The sequence below is a fragment of the Perca flavescens genome, chromosome 8, assembly GCF_004354835.1.
Source record: "Perca flavescens isolate YP-PL-M2 chromosome 8, PFLA_1.0, whole genome shotgun sequence".
Taxonomy (NCBI): domain Eukaryota; kingdom Metazoa; phylum Chordata; class Actinopteri; order Perciformes; family Percidae; genus Perca; species Perca flavescens.
The window spans coordinates 3,149,768-3,165,666 of record NC_041338.1 but is presented as its reverse complement, the minus strand read 5'-3'; the positions used below and the strand labels follow the sequence as shown (position 1 = coordinate 3,165,666).

The window sequence follows — 15,899 nt, the reverse complement described above, 5'->3', positions numbered from 1 at the left end:
TGATAACCTCATGCTAGCTTTTTCTTCCTCCTGGTGTCATGCAGCTGCCTGTCTGTGGCCTGGATCTTGACTCTGAAACAACATGCAGACAACAATCCTGTGACAGAGGATGTGCAAATACAGCGGGATGCAAATAGTGTGAGAATAATTTATAATAACGTATACTCTTTATTGATTCCCAATGGGTAAATTACAATTTACATACTGCTGCTGCTATTACAAACTACTTAATTAAGTAGATGTGGGCTGCTATCAAACTCTTAATTTAGACTAATAATATAATTTAATCAAATCTAATTTCAGGGGAAAGAGAGCTTTACGGTAAATTGGTAAATGAAGTTAACATTTACTGAACCTTTACCCATCATTAATATTAGCTTTGTAGTATGTGATAGAAAGGTTTGCCTTCCCAAAACAAATATCTAATTTTAGAATTAGAAGTAAAGTAGGCTGGAAAGTACAAGACTAAGTCCCGAAGACTGGATTTCAAATATCAACCCTTGACTACAGAGATTTGACTTGACTGTGTGTTAAACAACAACAGGCCAGAGCAAACCGTAAGTATTGCCTTGAAGGATTTGCTCCCTCATCTAAAGAGGCCTGAAGGCTTCTTAAAGGGCTCTTGTGATGAGATTAAAAAATAGCAGAGAGTGTGTTTAAGAGAGACGGAGAAAAAAAAACATGTTGAGTGTATTCCCTGTCTGAATGTGAATTTCTTCCCTGCCTCGCTGGTTGGTCAGCTGCTGTTACTGTTGTAATTGGGCTCACATGAGCTGCTGGCGGGACTCATTTCAAACAAGCGCAGCAGTCTCATTGTCTGACCTCTGCTCCTTCCTACCCAACTGCCCACCCTACCCATACGCCCAGCTCTCTCCCTTTTCTATCAGACTCTCCCATCCTCTCTTGATGTGTTCCCTCCCCTCTCACTAATGTTTTTTTTTCTTCACTTTTCTGTTCTGCTTTGGGCTCAGAAGACCACAACCTGAGCCTGTAGGCTGAAGCTGACATGACTCCAGAAAAGGACAGTAATAGTCTTGACCCCTATACATTTGGAGTGAGTATAACTTTAAATTCATTTTTTTACAAAGCGATGTTTTGAAGCGAGTACATACTTTAAATGTTCTTGTAAAATCCATGGTACTTGTAATGCTACATGAATATGTGAAAACACAGTGATTTCTTCTTAAATTGTGTGATTGTGAAAACATCCGGATTGCATGTATAATTATTACTTGGTGATTTACCTCTCCTCTAACTGAACTCGTTACATAATAGATGCATTGTGTCTTTTAGTACCACAGCAGCAACTAGATGTTTTGGTCAGTTAATAATTGACACCACATTGAATAGCTAGCAAATTAGCGTCATGAAAACACAGGAATGCACTTGTTTACATTCTTGCTACTCCCTGTTTAAAATCACATTATTGAAAAGATAAGTGACAAGCTGTTTAGCTCGAGAAAAAAAGGTTTCTGTCCAAATCTAAACTATATCCAAAAGTGATGGTACTTTTGTAAAATATATATTTTTTTTATCTACAGTATAACTGGATTAGGGAAAGAATTCTTGAATTCTTGCTTTTAAACTTTGACAAGAAACTGTGAAAATGTGTTACTCATCTGATCTGACTGTGGCTTTCTAGTAAGTCATGAGCTATTAAGCATTTATTTCCTGACTAGGAATTGTCAAGATGGGAAAGTCTATGAGTGTCCCAAAGTTGTGCTAGTTGAACAAGTGTTTAAGCATTCCATTGTTGCTGTTGTTGAGATCTAATCCTTTTTTCCAAAATGAGTTTGCCTCAGTGCAAAAAAAAGATCTTCTGTATCTTTCATGGACCTCTGTCTGTCTCTCTGTCGGATTAATTGAAGCTTGAAGGGCGCTTTTGTGATCTACCTGACACAAAAAATGGAGAAGAAATGGAGGGAGACAACAACAAGCTAGCATACTGTGTGACGGATGTACCTCCCTGGTACCTGTGCATCGTCCTAGGCATCCAGGTACGTCAGCAAGGGTGGGGGGGTGTTTGTTTAAGCCATGTTTGACCATCAGTCTTGAGTCATTACCTGACTAACAGCCTGTAGAAGAGCTTTTAATGTAATGTAACGATGCAAACATTAACACACTGTCACGAGAGCTTCCATTTGACGTTTCCTTCACGGTTGATTAGGTTTTATTTACATACGGCTGATTGGGAAAAGTGTCGTGAAAGTCAGTGAGTTTATTTAAAGGCATACTATGCAACTTTTCCACCTTCGGTCCCCCTACAGGTTGACTCATTGGAACTACAGCTCGCGGCTGTAGTTTGCCTTTAAAGGTCCCAGGACATGGTGCTCTTTTATATAGACCTTAGTGGTCCCCTAATACTGTATCTGAAGTCTCTTTTATATAGACCTTAGTGGTCCCCTAATACTGTATCTGAAGTCTCTTTTATATAGACCTTAGTGGTTCCCTAATACTGTATCTGAAGTCTCTTTTATATAGACCTTAGTGGTCCCCTAATACTGTATCTGAAGTCTCTTTTATATAGGCCTTAGTGGTCCCCTAATACTGTATCTGAAGTCTCTTTTATAGAGACCTTAGTGGTTCCCTAATACTGTATCTGAAGTCTCTTTTATATAGACCTTAGTGGTCCCCTAATACTGTATCTGAAGTCTCTTTTATATAGGCCTTAGTGGTCCCCTAATACTGTATCTGAAGTCTCTTTTATAGAGACCTTAGTGGTCCCCTAATACTGTATCTGAAGTCTCTTTTATAGAGACCTTAGTGGTTCCCTAATACTGTATCTGAAGTCTCTTTTATATAGACCTTAGTGGTCCCCTAATACTGTATCTGAAGTCTCTTTTATATAGGCCTTAGTGGTCCCCTAATACTGTATCTGAAGTCTCTTTTATAGAGACCTTAGTGGTCCCCTAATACTGTATCTGAAGTCTCTTTCCCGAAATTCAGCCTTGGTGCAGAATTACAGCCACTAGAGCCAGTCCCACAATGAGCTTTCCTTAGTATATGACTAAGGACTGACTACATTTCTGTGTCTGTAGCTATTGAAGAGGAGGGGGGGGGGACAAGGTGGAGGGTGGGGGTGTGGCCACTTTGCTCGTTTGAAAGCCATGATGTCTCTCTCTCATGGGTGGGCCAAATTCTCTGGGTGGGCAAAGCAGAGAAACCTTGCTCCTTGCTCCTTATGACCTCATAAGGAGAAGATTCCTGATTGGCCCATCTGAGCTTTCATTTTCTCAAAGGCAGAGCAGGATACCCAGGGCTCGGTTTACACCTATCACAATTTCTAGCCACTGGGGGACCGTAGGCAGGCTGGGGGAACGCATATTAATGTTAAAAAAACTCATAAAGTGACATTTTCATGCCATGGGACCTTTAACATAGCATCTGTGATCTGGAACATGACTAAGTATTGTGTTTATTTGCCCATATAAACTATTTCCTATTTTACACTATCTACCGTTACTTTACAGACTCTACAGTCTTTATAGGTAGTGCACTTATACAGTATTGATCGGTGTGCTACAAACACGTAAATATCAGTTAAATCTTGTTAATTTCCCCCCTATGTACCATACAGCAAACATAATATATCTCTTGATATCTTTCCCCCTGTGTTTGCTCTCTCAGCACTGTTTGACTGCATTTGGAGGTATCATCGCCATCCCGTTAATCTTGTCTTCGGGGTTGTGTCTGCAGTTTGATGGCCTCACACAAAGCCACCTCATCAGCACCATCTTCTTCGTCTCTGGCGTATGCACTCTGTTGCAAGTTACTTTCGGCATTAGGTAAGAAAGTGAAGGAGAGGTAGTTCCTGAGCAAGAAGATGTTTGTGGGATGTTAATTAGAGATGGTTGTAGACAATATAATCTAATCTCTGGATAATCAGTTCAGAGCTGTGTTGGTTCGTGCTTTCACACCGAAATCCAGCAGTACAGCAGTACTGCATTAAAGTGGAATTAGCTATGCTACTTCTTCTGATCAAACAAGCAGAACAGAACGAACTCTCTTTCCTTCTTAACCTCTTTTTACTGTGAGCCTGCCAAAGTGAATGTTCAGCCTTAACCATGAACAATAGAATATTCTACGTTAGTAGGCACAGCTTCGATTTAAAGGATTATTGTAGAGCTTTTACATTAAGTTGCTTTCCAATGTCGAGGTCGTTTTAGCTGTGATTAGAAAAACTGGGTAACAACAAATTACATAAATGTTTCCTTCTGTAATTGTATGTGGTGGTCTTGCCCCAGTATTTCTATTTAGGCAATTAATACATTCAGTACAGTATAGTACAAATATGATGCAGTAGTGCAACTTCTTCTCTGTTGCTGCAGACGCCAGAACTGAGCAGCCAAAAGGAAAACTAAATCAAGACGAACAGCACTCCTCTCACATAGCGTTAAAGCTACGCAATGTGAGGGATCCGTTGCATGCATAGACATACACACAGAAGACTTGAAATGACATAATGGCTAATTTTGTTTTAGGGAACTACAAACTTCCACCATGTTTTGTTGCTCTGAACGTGCACTATGTTTGTGCAGAGTGGCTGAATATTGGTGTCACAGTAGGATTAGGGAAGGAATTTCCATCTTATTATGTGTGGAATCTAGCTCTCGCTAAGTTCACATTCCCCCAAGCTTAGCACCACGGATGCTTTCTTGTCTCTCTCCAAATACCTGGAGGTCATCTGTAAGGAAATCAACCGGTAGGTTTGAGGAGCCAAAAGAAAACAACACTAATTATTTATGTCCCTTAGGATGAAAACATTATAAACTCCCATTAAAAGATATTTGTTAGCTATGCTTCTTGAGTATCCCCATGAGTTTTATTAATGTTTTCCAAAAAAGAACTACAGACTATTCTGACTTACCTATTCTAAGAGACTGTTGTGAAATTGTTGTAACAAAATTCTGTGTCTGCTACGGTCTGATGTGAAGTGTTGACAGTGAAGGGAGCAGCATCAGAAGTATTTTTACATGGCAGATGGCTTTAACTCAGTTAAGTTAGTCAGTCTAATTAGAATGTCACTCTGGCCATCTTCACATGATTTAAATCAACCACTGTATCATAGGTCAGTGAATGAACCACATACTGTAGATACAGATAGAGCCCCTGGAGGTGGACTTGAGCAGAGCTGCACATCTGTTAAGCAAATGTAACCTTCTTATTGCTTTTTTAAAGTACTAAAATTGTTGATTTAAGTTATCTTTTATTACATCTGACATGATGATATCTGATGATGTAGGACCGGTCTAGAAGTGCACCTATTCTTGCATCACATCTCTTTGACTCCCTTCTCTCCTGCTGTCTCTTTGACATTTTCCAGACTGCCCATTCTCCAAGGGGGTACATTCACATTGCTGGCACCATCCATGGCAATGCTGTCCATGCCAGAGTGGACATGTCCAGCTTGGACCCAAAATGCCAGCCTAGTCAACACCTCCTCCACAGACTTCATAGAGGTGTGGCAGAGTCGAATGAGAGCAGTAAGTAAACCATCTGATCTTTGTAGACACGACTTACAGCGCTACTCAATGAACTTTAGTTGACAGCTGAAACAAGATTATTTTCTGTAAATGGTATTTTGTTCACATGCAATGTGCCATTGGCCAGTTTTGAACCTGAATGGTATTATTCAAAAAATCAGACATAAATATATATACATATCTATACATAAATATAAATAATACATTAAATGTTTCATAAAATGAAAAAATAGTCTTTCTTTTTCCAAAAGAATTACATTAAGTGGGGCACAGAGGACAAGGGCCAAACATTACTGGGCCTTGGCACAACATTTTTTTGAGAAAGGCTATAACACATGCACAAAATGAGCCATGCTGTGTCTTTTGTCTTGCTGTTGGTATTTTTCAGTCTAGTTTCTGCTGGACCTTTTGGTGGGGAGAGGCCTTGTTTGAAGAATGATTTTCGCTCACTGCCTAATTTAATGAGATTTGGTCTTTGGCCACCAGTCCCCTTGGTACCCAAAAAATGGTTATTTCTATTTATTTAGTTTTAAAGGATTAGAATGTATGTAAATCAGTGGTTCTCATTCTTTAGAATTTCAGTGGTCCTAGTAGATCCCTTTGGTAGACCAATGTAAATTTAACTTCGGGTCCCTGGTCCCTACACTGAGAAGCATTAGTGTGTGTGTGTGTGTGTGTGTGTGTGTGTGTTGTAGTAGTAGTAGTAAAGAGAGAGAAGGGGAGAAGGAAGTTTGTGTGAGGTGGACCTGGTCACCACAGACCCAAATCTTCTCAGCTGTTGCTACTGTCATATGCTGCACTGTCTCTTCATGTAGCACATTATGTTTGGCACATTGTATGGGTCACTTCTTATAGCATAACAAGGTAATACAATGTGTATCATCAAGTGATGACTGATTAACAGTAATGTAAATGCTAAATGCCCTAATACCTGTTGAGACTACAACAATGCAAATTTTGCAGTTTTGCACATATCATGTAAGACTCGATTTCTCCATTTCTTTGCACAAAACTCTCCAGAAAGTGCCATTTAATGGTTTATTTTAAAAACAAATCCCGGGGGGGCATACCCCTGGACCCCCCTAGGGAGAACCCCACCACATAACAAATCACATTTTAAACCCTGACAGTAATGATGCTGAATGAGCCAAAGACATTTGCTTTGTACGTAGAAAAAGTTTGGGTTCGCCCCACCAAATCTCACTCCAAGGTTTGGGGAAAAGTTGGCAGCTCTGTAAGAACTTTTGGGAAGGGGCGAAAATAATGGTTAGCTGATTGGATAAACCATCTGTCTATCACCTATGTTGGTGATAGACGGGCCAAATCAACCAATCAGATCAACGAAGCGTAAGAAAATACAACCAGTGCCCCTGCTGCTGCAGGCAAAGCATAGCTCGTTAGCTCAGCAAGCAAGCAACATGTCGGTAAAGGATATTTGCCGTTTGTGTAACGAAAATTTAGGAATAAAAGGCACCATTTCAGGTTCCCGGACCATATTCAAAAAGAAGGATCCAAGAGAAAAAAAGCATTAGCAAGCAGCTAAGAGAATTAGGGCTACCGCTGTCTGATAATACTGGTTAGCTGATTGGATAAACCATCTGTCTATCACCACCTAAACCCGCCTCAAAACCAACGCTGATTGGCCCGGTCGTTTGGCGAACGGCTCCAAATTTTCTCTACCTCACGATGCCAGACTGATCTGCGAGTAGAGAACTGGAGCTCGCCAGATCAGGACAGTCTCACGAGGCTAGGACTATCTGTCCAATCTGAGTTTTCTCTCGCACGACTAAACCAAATTTTAAATGTACACAACAAAGCAAGTTTGGTAAACCTTTACTTGAAGGTATCTACTTAAGAGTGACATGACACTGTCATGAACACATGAACCTTAACTCTAACTCTAACTCTAACCCTAACCCAAAAACCTAACCCTAACTCTTATGTAGATACCTTCAACTAAAGTGTAACCACAAGTTCCTTCCAGAGGCTATTTTGCTGTGGCACCGTTGCTTTTCCCGTTGCTTAGCACCGCCCAAGGCGATTGTCATTGGTTTTAAAAAAATGCCAATAAACCAGAGCACGTTTTTCTACTAACCCGGAATTTGTAATAAGAGTGATGCCACATTTTGATGCCCTCTTACTTGTCTGTCTTCAGCTGCAGGGGTCCATTATGGTGGGCTCACTCTTCCAGGTGTTTGTTGGTTTCTCTGGCCTCATCGGCCTCTTCGTGCGCTTCATTGGACCTCTCACCATCGCTCCCACCATTGCTCTCATTGGACTGTCTCTGTTTGACTCAGCTGGTACCAGTGCTGGCAAACACTGGGGCATCTCTAGCATGTGGGTACAATTCCCAAACAGTGTCTTATTAGTGTTTGGGATCATTCTGCTACAGAGTAAAAGAAAGATAAAACTGCTTATGTCAAGTCTGCCATTCTATTTTTTTTTTTTTGAATTTAAGACCACTGATTATGTTGCATGTAATTAGGTTTTGCTAAATGGAGATCTCTGTAAAAATGGAGTTCATGCAAGTTTAATGTGTTTCTGTCAAACAAACCTCTTATAGGTTTTGTTAAATCTGCTTCCTCCCCTGCTGGGACACAGCAACGTTTTTTATTAATAATTATAGACGGAAATCTGTGTCAAATCTTAATCTCTTGGCAGCGCAGGGAAGCCTATTAAAAGTTCCTTGCTTAGTTGCTCTACTCTGCTTTATGTTCCTCAGAAGTAGACTTAGCTGCAAAGTAACCTCGTCCTACTACTTACAGTAACACTGTGAATTTTATATGGTGAATTAATGTCTTTGTCCCTGTTTCACACAGGACCACAGCACTGATCATCCTATTCTCCCAGTACCTCCGTCACATATCTGTGCCCTTTCCTACGTACAGCAAAGAGAAAAAGCTGCACACCTCCCGTGTCTACGTCTTTCAGATTCTCCCAGTATGTTGCAAACAAGTTGATGAGGGACATGAAAAAAATGATGCATTTCTTTAGACATTTTTTTCTACTTATTCTTTCTACAGGTTCTGCTTGGAATCACTCTGTCTTGGCTCATCTGCTACATTTTGACAGTCTCCAATGTTCTTCCTGCTGAACCAGACCGGTATGGCTACCTGGCCCGCACTGATCTAAAGGGAGATATTGTGAGCCAAGCTCCTTGGTTCAGTTTTCCGTACCCAGGTAAGAGGCTGCCAAGCTATCACCTGAAGTGACGTTTTTGTATTTAAAAAGTTATTAGGAAAAATGGTATTATACTGTACACACTGTGTCATTCTCTGTTTTCTTGTGTTTGAATCCAAACTTAGGTCAGTGGGGGATGCCGACTGTGAGCCTGGCAGGGGTGGTTGGCATCTTGGCTGGTGTGATTTCCTCCATGATAGAGTCTGTAGGGGACTACCACGCTTGTGCCAGGCTGTCGGGGGCTCCACCTCCCCCTAAACATGCTATCAACAGGGGTATTGGCATCGAGGGACTGGGCTGTCTGTTGGCGGGAGCCTGGGGTACAGGAAATGGTACCACTTCCTACAGCGAGAATGTTGGAGCCCTCGGTATAACAAAGGTGAGATGAGCTTCTATGTGTACGCCAATAAGAAGTTTATCTGGAAGTTATTTACTAAAACGGACAGATGTGTGGATAAGCAACTTTAAAACTTAAAGAGGAACCATTTCTTCTTCTGTATTTTTCTTTTGGCAGGTTGGCAGTCGCATGGTGATAGTAGCCAGCGGAGTCCTGATGGTTGTCATGGGTGTGTTTGGTAAAGTGGGCGCCATATTCACCACTATCCCATCACCCGTGGTGGGAGGGATGTTCATGGTTATGTTTGGCGTCATCTCTGCAGCAGGAGTTTCTAATCTGCAGGTACATACCTTTTCGGCTAAATTGTTGATGTTTTTAACATTGACTTATATATATTCCAGGGACTACAGATGAAAATTAACTTTAGCTAACTCTGGTACTGCTAAGGAGCTGTGCATTGTCCATCCATCTATCCATCTTCGTCCGCTTATCCGGTTTCGGGTCGCGGGGGGAGCAGCTCCAGCAAGGGACCCCAAACTTCCCTTTCCCGAGCAACATTAACCAGCTCCGACTGGGGGATCCCGAGGCGTTCCCAGGCCAGGTTGGAGATATAATCCCTCTACCTAGTTCTGGGTCTTCCCCGAGGCCTCCTCCCAGCTGGACGTGCCTGGAACACCTCCCTAGGGAGGCGCCCAGGGGGCATCCTTACCAGATGCCCGAACCACCTCAACTGGCTCCTTTCGACGCAAAGGAGCAGCGGCTCTACTCCAAGCTCCTCACGGATGACTGAGCTTCTCACCCTATCTCTAAGGGAGACGCCAGCCACCCTCCTGAGGAAACCCATTTCGGCCGCTTGTACCCTGGATCTCGTTCTTTCGGTCATGACCCAGCCTTCATGACCATAGGTGAGGGTAGGAACGAAAACTGCCCGGTAGATTGAGAGCTTTGCCTTCTGGCTCAGCTCTCTTTTAAATCTAACGGTGCGATAAATTGAATGTAATACCGCACCCGCTGCGCCGATTCTCCGACCAATCTCCCGCTCCATTGTCCCCTCACTCGCGAACAAACCACATCATCTGCAAAGAGCAGCGATGAGATCCCCAGCCCACCAAACTGCAACCCCTCCCCACCCCAACTACGCCTCGATATCCTGTCCATAAATATTACAAACAGGATTATTGTCCCTGTCTAATAAATAAAAATATTGCATGAAAATTGCACTACATTTTCTCCTATTTTTTTTCACTCTCACATTTTCAGTATGCGGATATGAATTCTTCTCGAAACATCTTCATTTTTGGCTTCTCCATGTTCTCTGGTCTGGTCATTCCTAACTGGATTTTTAAGAACCCCACAGCCATTTCTACAGGTGAATGAATAAAATATCACTTGTATCATCATTTGTATTTTTCAGAAAAAATATCTTACTTTAACGTGATTATTTTAACTATTATATTGTGTTGAGTTCAGGTGTTGCTGAAGTCGACCAGGTGCTGCAAGTACTTCTGACAACCAGTATGTTTGTAGGAGGTTTCTTTGGCTTCATACTGGACAACACAATTCCAGGTATTTTCTCCATTTAATAACATTAATAGTTTATTATGTTTAGATTGTTTAAGTAATCTAAATCCTCATCTAGATCAACTCACCAGTATCATCATATTAACAGCAAAATAACATTGTAAAACAATACATAAAGATCCAGCACAAATGTCAAGTGAAGAGTCAATATACTGTCTTGAGTCTTCAGTAGATCGTAATAGAATGGTTTAATGCAGTTAACATGTGTCCAACAGGATCAAAGCATGAACGAGGCATCCTGGCCTGGAACAAGGCTCACGAGGATGACTGCAGCAACACGCTGGAGAGCGGAGAAGTCTACGACCTTCCCTTTGGCATCAGCTCATACTTGTCTTCTTCCTCCTGGCTGCGGTACATACCTTTCTGCCCTCCTGGTGAGTCCAGCTCCCTGGATGGATGCACAGCAGATACTAATGCCCTGGAGCCTAAGCAGCCACTCGGACATCCAGAACCTTCACAGATCATTATTGGAGTTGCTCTGTGAGTTGCTTACTCAATTCAGCATGCCATTTTTGGGGGATTTTTTCTCTCCAAAAACCATCAGAGGCAGCTCAGTTTTGGATCTCCTGTCCTTTGTTAAAGACATGTTACTGTAACAACATGGTGCAAAGTATTCCATGTGACCTTTTGGAGTGACATTTGCAAAAAGCACCTTGCATAAGATTGGTTAATATATGGACTTTATTTAGGGGGGTGCTTAGATACCTGAAGTTATATTTAGTCGATTTTTTGTAAATTATTATTGATAAAAGCTATATATATATATATATATATATATATATATATATATATATATATAAAAAAAAAAAATGTTTTCAAGAATACATATATATATATATGTATTCTTGAAAACATTTTTTCTGTACAATAATTTGTATTCACAGAGCATAACAATGTTCCGCATAAACAATGATTCATTTAGTTTGCTTGATGTTTTATTAGATTTCTTCCTCAGTCTTAGAATATGATCACAACCACGTGATGTGAATGTAATGCTTTATTCAGCATTTAAATCCAACGTATGGTTTCATGTATACCATATTTAATATTGTGTCATTATCAGTCTATGCATTTTACCTATTTGTGGCAACCGTTTCTGACAGGATTTCTCTCTCAGGCTCCTTTTACCCTGCCAGCATACAAGATGCAGTGTTTCCTCAATGTACAAACCAGGACTGCCCTCTGATCTCAATGGATATTTTTCTTACGTGCTTATTAAACTCCATCATGGAGCCATTGCATTGCAACACTGGTATCAGTTTGTCCCTGTCAGATCCTGCTTGATGGCTTTGTACAAACGAACAAAAGACCCTATCCATGCGCCTCGTTGGTGTTCAGTTGTGGAATTGGCCATATCCTGAGCGGTGTATACCAAGGTCAGCAGGGTGCGCTCAAAATAGTCCTGATGCAGGTGACCAATGTGATTTGAAAGGCCAGAGATGAGCCTCCATACGTTTGTCAGCTTCCTGGGAATGATCTCCTCACAGATGGTTTTCAGGTTTTTTGTCTTGCGGAGAGAAGCCAGCTCAGCATCTTGCACTGAAAACTCTCCACTGTTCTCAAAATGTATTCCATCCACCAGGATCTGGCAGATGACCAGAAGAATAAGAAGAAATGATCAGTGTTCATTATTGAGGTATATTTGCTGGTTAAACACTTCAGACACTTATTTATGGATATGTCCGTCTCACTTCAAATAAAAGATGTTCATCTTCGAAAGAGTTGTGGAAGGTGGGGTTCACAGCACTTGCCACCCCTCGCTTTATTCTGCTCGCAGCTGGGAACAGGGCTGGTGGGTAGAGAGAGAACACAGTGAGAATGAGGGATGGTAGAAAAAGCAAGTGCAGTTTTCTGAGAAAAGCCTTTCTTTCAGGTTTCATCACTTTTTTGTCTTGGGATTAACGCTTCTTGAAAGTGTTAAACTGGAAACCTCAGTGACAAGCAGTTTAAACAAACTCTGAACTGTTCTGGCACATGTGAGACCCAGGTCATCGGGCTCTCAACGGGACTTACTGCAGTTAATGTATGAAATGCCTTTTAAACTCTGCAAACTCTGACCTTACAGATGACTTGTGTCAGGTGACTGATGACACACGGATCATACAACAGGCTTCAGATGATTCGACATGCAGTGTATACGGGCTTAACATCTCAGCCTCATTCCCACAGCATGGGGAAAGCAAGTTACCTACAACAAATCTTGTGCAGTCTAAGAAAGCTCACAGGCAAAAACCTTTCCCTTTACTTTAGTGTTTATGATTGAGCATGATTATGCATTCGCTGAATAAAGTCTAAAAACTAAACTTGAAATACTAATAATTGTACAGAAACAGAGTTCATAGCCTATTTCCCTGATTATGTACAACATTCTGTCCATGAATTCTTGATATATTGTGATGACTAATAACAAAAACCCACTGCTATTGGCTCTGAGAGGCTGTAGCCAACAGTGCGGCTTTGAGCTAAATGCTAACATCAGCAAGCTAACATGATTAAAATGACATTCCTTACATACTGATGTTTAGGGAGTACAATCCCAAATCTATACTACACACTGATTCTACACAGAGAGCAGACCTGGAAGCCAGAAAACCTTTTTGGCTTATGCGCTGGGTGAGCATTTCACCAGGGACCGGTATCCTTATATTACATCTTTGGTATACGCAACCAAAGTATTGGACAAATTGAAATGTTGACCTGATTATGCCATTTTAAGATAATAAAGTTGTTGTGACATTTCACATACAACCACATGAGGGTGCTACAGGAAAAGTCAGGGGATCACCAGAGTCCGAGAGTTTGATCATCTGGGGAACATGAACGTCTCGATTTTATGGCAATCCGTCCAATATTTGTTGAGATATTTCACTCCAGACCATTTAGACCACTGTTTTCACTTTCTGTCCAGTATCTCCAACATTCTTCAGGGGCTGGTTTTATTAATTGGACATTTTCAAAGCCTTTAATTTTAAAATCCTACATCAGAATGGCCCAATATTACCCAAGTAACAGTCTGGGGTGGTGTACTATCAACCTGAGGGGAAATGAGTCCTTCTAAACAGAATAAAGAAAAAGTTAAAATATGGCTTTAATTAGCAGCCTGAAAAAGAGTTAAAATATGGCTTTAATTGGCCATTTTCAAAGTCTTTAATTTTAAAATCCTACATCAGAATGGTCCAATATTACCCGAGATCAGTCTGGGGGTGGTGTACTCTAACTCTTAGGGATGTGCTTCACAAAATCTATCCCACAAAAATCATAATAGTCCAATAGAGAAAAGACAGTGCACTTTGATATAGAAGTCTGATGATGTTATTGCATAGTTTTTCAAGTTGAACAATCACCAATCAATTTATCCAGAGCAAATTGGTCAGTAACGCTGCTGATCAATGATTTAAGGTCCAAAATGCAACCATGCAGTGTAGTAGGAACTGAGGTAGGCTATATGTAGCCATTTCAGGATCACACAGGATTAAGTCATCTTTGTTATAGTGAAGTAGTATATCACTTGACATGGTAAAGATACGTTTCAGACAAATAACTGAGGTTTTTTTAGTCAGATCAACTTTGATCTGTTGAGCAGTTGAATAGGCGATTATGGATGTGCTGTTCAAATCATACAAAATAACATCCAATCTTATGTTTTTGTATGTCTTTCATTCAACAATGTAATTGCTAAAGGAACAAAAGACTTGCTAAACCTGGCTGTTATTATTTCCTTTTGCAGAATCCTTCCATTGCCCTGACAGCTCTCAGGGTCACTAAGAATGTGCTCAGCCTTACTCAGAATGAGGTCCTTCACAGCTGAGCAGCTGGTCACACCCAATGACCCGACTCGCCATACTGACCATACGCTGCAACCTATTCTAGACTAGGCTGCCCATGTTACCAAACACGCTAATCAGACCAAAGGACAGTATGCTCTGAAGGACAGCCTTGAAAAACAGTTGCAAAAAGTATTGATCCACAAACTGGACAGATTTGAATGTACTGTCAATATTTCTATGTATAAAACTTACTACTGTACATTCTCTTTTTAAGGCTCAGGTCTCACACAACATCATCTATCTATAAATTGCAGGAACATCTGTCTGTCTGTGTGTCTGTGTGTTATGCGCATATCTCTTGAACCGTTAGTCCGATGGATTTCAAACTTGACAGGTGTCTTGCTACGGGCACGAGTAAGTGCAGTGCCAAGTTTGACGTTGTTTGGATTAGAAATACAAAATATATTGTTATATATATATATATATATATATATATATATATATATATATATATATATATATAGGTAAAAGAAGCACACATTGGCTTTTGCCGCTCTAGCCGCTGGCAGCTCCTCTTCTCGGTACCAGAGAGCAGCGGAGCTTTGGCAGCTAAAATGTGAACTACACCTCAGACATAGGAGCCGATTTATGTTTTCCTCCGTGGGTGCTCACGGGCGCACGCCCTTAAAAAAAAAATAGTAAAAAATTGTTTGCATTTCAGAACCTTAGGAAAGCGGCCGACATGAACACACATGCCTCTTAACTCGATAACAAGTAAAGTAGGCTATCTTTCAACTCAGGACAGCGCCACTTCTCACAAATACAGATAGGATTGGAGATGAGAAGTTTAACTGACACGTAACCACGATCAGCTTCGTGGGAAATTAAGAATCATTGCCAACGACATAACCAATCACACTATGACAGACTCTCCACTTAGCACCAACTGCAATGTTTAAATTTAAATGAATGTAGCCTACTGGCAGTCTGACGTGGGTGCTCAGTATCAGCGTACGGTATCGGCGCGTATGACCTCAGACCCACAAAAATGTGCAAAGTAGCACTACTTACTACTACTACAGCCTTTGACTCTTTTCCTGCTATTGTATTAAGTTGCTGTGAGCTGGCAGAACATAACGTAATCTCGGAGATTATTCCTTCAGAGTGCTTTGCAATGCCAGAAAATCTCCGTTGAACCGGGCAGACACATCAGTTTTCATCAGACTCACCCTGGGTCAGGTTAATTAAGTCTACTGCTAACTTACAACACTAATAACATTACCGTCGCCAAAATAAACCGCGAATCAGGTGGGGTTTGGAAGGCAGTTGTAGGCCACTAACCCTCTGGGCTGATGTAATAATATATTTCCCAAAACTGGAATTGGATAGTTGAGATGATTCTACATTCGGAGATGGACATACTCCAGTTATTATTTTCAGGAGTTCTTGCGGTGCAGGCTCCACTGTCCCAACACCTTGGCTGTCAAGCAGGCCAGGACAGGAAATAGCTTTTTTTTTTTCCTACCTTAGCTCTCTAACTAGGATGAACTC

The 15,899-nt window shown here is 41.1% G+C and overlaps 1 protein-coding gene across 1 annotated transcript; it reads left to right on the top strand.

Moving 5' to 3' along the window:
- Window positions 1-1,006: 1,006 nt before the first annotated feature.
- slc23a4 (solute carrier family 23 member 4) lies at window positions 1,007-11,065 on the top strand. The gene is made up of 12 exons (XM_028584346.1): window positions 1,007-1,054; window positions 1,869-1,997; window positions 3,628-3,785; window positions 5,324-5,483; window positions 7,639-7,820; window positions 8,303-8,423; window positions 8,507-8,663; window positions 8,789-9,042; window positions 9,178-9,342; window positions 10,261-10,369; window positions 10,471-10,566; window positions 10,797-11,065. The coding sequence occupies exons 1-12, from the start codon at window positions 1,007-1,009 to the stop codon at window positions 11,063-11,065; spliced, it is 1,848 nt and encodes a 615-aa protein (XP_028440147.1).
- The last annotated feature ends 4,834 nt before the right edge of the window (window positions 11,066-15,899 follow it).